The sequence below is a fragment of the Heterodontus francisci genome, chromosome 10 (genome assembly GCF_036365525.1).
Source record: "Heterodontus francisci isolate sHetFra1 chromosome 10, sHetFra1.hap1, whole genome shotgun sequence".
Taxonomy (NCBI): domain Eukaryota; kingdom Metazoa; phylum Chordata; class Chondrichthyes; order Heterodontiformes; family Heterodontidae; genus Heterodontus; species Heterodontus francisci.
In genome coordinates this window covers 70,715,848-70,722,126 of record NC_090380.1, presented here as the reverse complement: position 1 = coordinate 70,722,126, position 6,279 = coordinate 70,715,848, and the positions used below count along the sequence as shown (strand labels likewise).

The 6,279-nt window shown below is 47.7% G+C and overlaps 1 protein-coding gene across 1 annotated transcript; it reads right to left on the bottom strand.

Moving 5' to 3' along the window:
• Positions 1-3,760: 3,760 nt before the first annotated feature.
• Positions 3,761-5,473, bottom strand: LOC137374189 (uncharacterized). Its single transcript, XM_068039976.1, has one exon. It carries the CDS (start codon positions 5,471-5,473, stop codon positions 3,761-3,763), a length of 1,713 nt encoding a protein of 570 aa, XP_067896077.1.
• Positions 5,474-6,279: the final 806 nt, after the last annotated feature.

Sequence of the window (6,279 nt, the reverse complement as noted above, 5' to 3'; positions counted from 1 at the left end):
ACCTGCCCCCTCCACGTAATTGCAGGAGGCAGGCGCCGCAGCCATGCAAATAAGCCGCCACGCTTGTAATCACGGCGGCTCCATGATGCGGTGCCCATGCGGGCAGGCATAATTTTTTACATCTGCCACCTACTTCGGCAGAGGACTCTTAAAATGCAGCCCCACAGATCCCCTACAGATGGCACCAGTATCAAGGACACATCGGAATAGAGGAAATCGACTCTCTAGAGCCCGCTAAATCTTTGTGGGCACCTTAATTTAAGGTCAGCAGTGAGCGCAGTCCCTTCACCACCAAACACAATATCTGGGCCATTGTGTTTTTCAGTATTGCATTTTCCCTGGTCCACGTTTCCAGATGAATGTCAAATCTGCAGGCACATGGTTGAGGAAAAGGGGACAAGGCCAGGGACTTGTCTTGACATGTTTCTATACCCTTAATATCACCCTTAGATTTTTTGGGCTTTTCCAATTGGACATTCCCAACCCCACCTATAGACCCAGTGTTACTATGACAATCATACAAGGAAAGTGAGGGTATTTGCAGCCCTCCTGTTTCAATTTTCTCTGCTTAAGACCATGTGGTGCACATTTCCAAGTGGTTTGAAGAACGTGTCTTACACACCAGGAGCCCCCCTTTGCCAGAGAGTCTTAGACAACTTGGGAGCAAACCAAAAAGGACTGCAATAGTAAGTAGCCAAATCTTCAAGGCTTCCAGCAGCAGTAGTAGACAAAAACAATGCTTCATTCCAGTTTCCAATCCATCCCTGTTTCACAATCAAGGGCTGAATCACACCAGCAATGTGTCCATACTGTAATAATGATCCAGGACACCAAAATCAGATGCTGATACGTAAAGCAACATTTGAGCACTTTCTTTTGTCTAGCAACCTGTAGCAGACCAGATGGAAAAGTGGCTCTCGAGTGGTATTGGGTTCATTTAAAAGCACAGGAAAAGTAATAAAGGAGTAAATTTGATGATTTAGCAGAGCTTCATGCAACAGTAGTGCATATCGGGAATTTGGGCTGAAGGTCAGTATGTCTGATTTGTGGCCCACACAATTTTCCATCAATTAATTTTACTCATCAGGCTATATTACATGTATTATTTTTCTGGATACACATAATCTGATCTCCGTGGTCTTTTATTGTGATATTCTGTACGATAAGTGTATGGACAGTAAGAAAGATAGACAGAGAGAAATATAGATCGACATAGGCATCTACAGTTTGGGATGGATAGATTGTTGGACAGACAGATAACAAATATATACAGATGAAAATCTTAGTAGATGAAAAAAAAAAGATGGAAACATACAAATAAGTGATAGGTTGATAAATAGACACACTTTGATTGATAAACATACAAGCAGATAGCCAACAATCAACAGAGACAGATAGACTAACATAAAGGCAGTCAGATAGTTAACAGATATTGACAAATAGACAGACAACTAATCAATTAGGTTACATTATATTCACTTGGATTGGATTTGATTTGATTATATTTTATTAAAGTAAATAAATCTGAAGTATAATGACATGACGCTTTACGTAGTATTTTCAAGCTAAGATCTAGGGTTTTTTTTCTTTTTAATCTTTTTTTGTTAGGTTTTTCCTGTCCTGGGGGAGGGAGCCAGGTGTTTCTCCATCCGAGCGAATGTAACTAAATTACACGCCGTCTGTCATCTCCTCTGGGAGAGAGGGAATGTTAAGTCAGGAAAACACAGCCCTGAGAAATTCAGCGCCACTAACTCAGCAAAGGGATCACACAGGAGAAATAAAAACAGGCCCTGTATCCAACAGCAGCCAAATGAAAACCACAACAGTGTTCATTGTGCTTTCTGTAAAATTCTGCATTCCAAATCTATAGAATTTGCTCCCCTAGCAAAACCCCAACTGTAGAGAAAACTGAACCCAGTTTGTTTTTATGGGTGGGGATGCTGATAGTGCACAGCTATCACATTTACCACAATAAAATATCTTTCTTATAATTATCACAGGTGCAAGTAGCCCTCAGGTCTCAGGGTGTGGTAATGAGACCAGCCTGACATCTTTCATAAGCTTGACTTGAACATAATTCTTTTGTGAAAAGACTTGAGATGAGCGAAAATACTATCTCAGTTGGTGCAATAACCCAATATTGTTTCCTGCAATTCTGACTTTTACTGTTCATGTTGTTGACAACCTGGATCTGTTTGTCAATCTCACCCACGAATGCTGTAATACTCTGAATTCTAAATCACAACCTCCTTTCAAGACTTAAGAATAGATCCCAACCTACCAATGAAGCAAAGCTGAAGTCAAAAACATTCTTGAAATATTTAAAATATTCACAGTTAGTAAACACAGAACTACAATTCTTTTCTTCCCATGAGTTTATTTGATTAGGAGCGGGTGAAAACTTTAGAGCAAGTCCCAATATCAAATCAGGCTCTTAACAGAGACTTAAATACCTGGGAGTAAATACTGTAGATGGTGTCGTTGCATCATTATTCGTTTAGAGTGAAATTATTTTTAATTAATTTAAAAATGAATCCTTAAAATGCATTAAATATAAGCCATGTTGCAAAAGTTTAGTGAACCTGTACAACATCTGCTGTAGTGCAAATGTTCCTAAACAACAAACATGTCATTCTCATGGCAGTAGTTTCAGATCAGTCTGAGCCAATATGGAGTCTTTCACTGATCTCCTAACAACCTGAATTATGTTTCACAGAGTCTTTTTCAGGCACAGGTTAGATTTTTATAAAATAGAAATAGCCAGAAATCCCATTAAACTATTTCCTAATTATCTTGCTATCTATTTCACTATTTAATCTCATATGTCAGTTTGCCTAGCTTTTACCATGTGATGATATAAAATCATTGAAATATTTTTCCCATATTCAACAATTTTGACATCAATAGAGCAACAAAATCACAAAGCACAGAATTATATCATTGTCTAATCCAAATAATGCTGGCAGCCTGAGTGGAAAGAGAATTGTGCGACACTCTCCACTTTCTCCACTTAAATGTTGTAATAATATATTTCAGTCATTCCTCATGGAGCTAATTAAAATGTTTAGTGCCGTCGTTCTTTCCAGGCAATCTTTATTTTTTACATGTAGGCAAAACTGAAGATTTAAAGCTAGTAGTTCCGTTAGTCCTTCTCATCTATCTATCTTTTTCCGATGTTAGTAGACCTGTCCTGCTAGATGCTCCTGTAGATCTGCTTTTATTTCAGATTTGCCAGCATTCGTGCCTCTCCTTTATAGGGTTAAACCTGCGAAGGGAGCATTATTCACAAACAGGGCTGCAACATTGTAGCCATAATTCTTTGACCCGGGCTCCCTGCAGGCTAGATTTTGTTCAGCCATTGAGGGCAGGAATGGTGGCAGGAGACGGGTGGGGGTGGTGGCGAATTGGAACGCAGACGTCTGCCCAGAAATCCAGTGTTGTGCCATCGGTTCTGGATTTTGTCAGTGGCAGGAAAGCACAATGGCGATGTTCGCCGCAGCGCGACGGGAACCTATTTTATCTTGCTGAGATGCTGATTTAAATATATTTAAATATCATTCAAAGCAATTCTATGACCAATGGCCAATTCTGTGAAAGGCGGGCAGCACTGACGTGCCTCCGGTTTCATGACCAGTGAAACCTAGCGGCACAAAGTCGAGAGAGCACATTGACGTGACGGATAGGCAGCCTTGAGCATTGCTGTATAGGGGAAGAGGGGGGCCTTGGAGGTCATCGTGGGAGCTTGTTGCTATAGGCTCTGCTAAGGGGGTCTGGGGTAGCCGGGGCTCTGCAAAGAGATTGGGGGTAGCCGGGGCTCTGCAAAGAGATCGGGGGTAGCCGGGGCTCTGCAAAGGGGTCTGGGGTAGCAGGAGCTCTGCAAAGAGATCGGGGGTAGCAGGAGCTCTGCAAAGGGTTCTGGGGTAGTGGGGGCTCTGCAAAGAGGGTCTGGGGTAGTGGGGGCTCTGCAAAGGGGTCTGGGGTAGCGGGAGCTCTGCAAAGGGGGTCTGGGGTAGCCGGGGCTCTGCAAAGGGGTCTGGGGTAGCGGGAGCTCTGCAAAGGGGGTCTGGGGTAGTAGGGGCTCTGCAAAGGGGGTCTGGGGTAGCCGGGGACTTGCAAAGGGTTCTGGGGTAGCCGGGGCTCTGCAAAGGGGGTCTGGGGTAGTGGGGGCTCTGCAAAAGGGTCTGGGGTAGCTGGGGCTCTGCAAAGGGGTCTGGGGTAGCCGGGGCTCTGCAAAGGTTCTGGGGTAGCCGGGGCTCTGCAAAGGGTTCTGGGGTAGCGGGAGCTCTGCAAAGTGGGTATGGGGTAGTGGGGGCTCTGCAAAGGGGTCTGGGGTAGCGAGGACTTGCAAAGAGGTCTGGGGTAGCAGGAGCTCTGCAAAGGGGTCTGGGGTAGCTGGGGCTCTGCAAAGGGGGTCTGGGGTAGTGGGGGCTCTGCAAAGGCGTCTGGGGTAGCGGGGACTTGCAAAGAGGTCTGGGGTAGCAGGAGCTCTGCAAAGGGTTCTGGGGTAGCTGGGGCTCTGCAAAGGGGGTCTGGGGTAGTGGGGGCTCTGCAAAGGCGTCTGGGGTAGCGGGGACTTGCAAAGAGGTCTGGGGTAGCAGGAGCTCTGCAAAGGGTTCTGGGGTAGCTGGGGCTCTGCAAAGGGGTCTGGGGTAGCAGGAGCTCTGCAAAGAGATCGGGGGTAGCAGGAGCTCTGCAAAGGGTTCTGGGGTAGTGGGGGCTCTGCAAAGGGGGTCTGGGGTAGTGGGGGCTCTGCAAAGGGGGTCTGGGGTAGTGGGGGCTCTGCAAAGGGGTCTGGGGTAGCGGGAGCTCTGCAAAGGGGGTCTGGGGTAGCCGGGGCTCTGCAAAGGGGTCTGGGGTAGCGGGAGCTCTGCAAAGGGGGTCTGGGGTAGTGGGGGCTCTGCAAAGGGGGTCTAGGGTAGCTGGGGACTTGCAAAGGGTTCTGGGGTAGCCGGGGCTCTGCAAAGGGGGTCTGGGGTAGTGGGGGCTCTGCAAAGGGGTCTGGGGTAGCCGGGGCTCTGCAAAGGGGTCTGGGGTAGCCGGGGCTCTGCAAAGGTTCTGGGGTAGCCGGGGCTCTGCAAAGGGTTCTGGGGTAGCGGGAGCTCTGCAAAGGGGGTATGGGGTAGTGGGGGCTCTGCAAAGGGGGTATGGGGTAGTGGGGGCTCTGCAAAGGGGTCTGGGGTAGCGGGGACTTGCAAAGAGGTCTGGGGTAGCAGGAGCTCTGCAAAGGGGTCTGGGGTAACGGGAGCTCTGCAAAGGGGTCTGGGGTAGCAGGAGCTCTGCAAAGGGTTCTGGGGTAGTGGGGGCTCTGCAAAGGCGTCTGGGGTAGCGGGGACTTGCAAAGAGGTCTGGGGTAGCAGGAGCTCTGCAAAGGGTTCTGGGGTAGCTGGGGCTCTGCAAAGGGGTTTGGGGTAGCAGGAGCTCTGCAAAGGGTTCTGGGGTAGCTGCAGACTCTGCAAGGGGTCAAAATATACATTTGGGGGGTGTCAGTATGTGGTAGACAAACTGCTGTGTGATGGGTGTGCTATCATATAGCTGAAACAGAGGTTGGGCCATCATCTAGACTGGGATCTGAGGTCCATGAGCGACTGTGCTGACAGAATTTGCACATCCTCGGGTACCAAGGCAGGATCGAGGCCAGACAGGTTGAGATATACACGAAGGAGACAAGAGAGAACCCCACAATGACTCGTTTGCATCCATCCTGGTGTCCATTCACAAAGCATTAAATAAAGGTTCATCTTAATGCCCGAGCTCTGTCACCTCCTTTCATTTGTGGTCCTTGTCTTGTGAGCGGATACAATGTGTGCTAGTGCCCATGGGAGAGCATTTGTCAATGAAGGCTCTCATCACATTGGCATGTTAATGAAGGCTGTGTTCATATTGACATAGCCCTAAGGGGGAAGAGTGAGATCTACATCTCACAATTAAGGCATAACAATGCATGGTTCTTAAACAATGAAGCCTAAAAATTTCAACAAAGTGTCTTTTAATTGTTCAACACGAAAGTATAACATACACCCTTGAAACCCAAAGTGTTGTCATGTGCTCTTTTTAATCCGTTTGCGGGTGTTCCTATGCGGTGTGATTCTGGTGGCAGCAGCTGGGCTGGAGGCAAGCTGCTGATTAGGTTGCCCCTTGGCCTGTAATGACTTTGGCGGGCATCTTCTGGTTGCCTGAGGCCTGGAAGGCCCCGGCTGCCTGGGGTGTCCTGGACTGGTGCAGGACTCTGCTCAAGTGTCGCAGCTGCTGAAGCTGGGCTCACTGGCGGAGGGGCTGAGG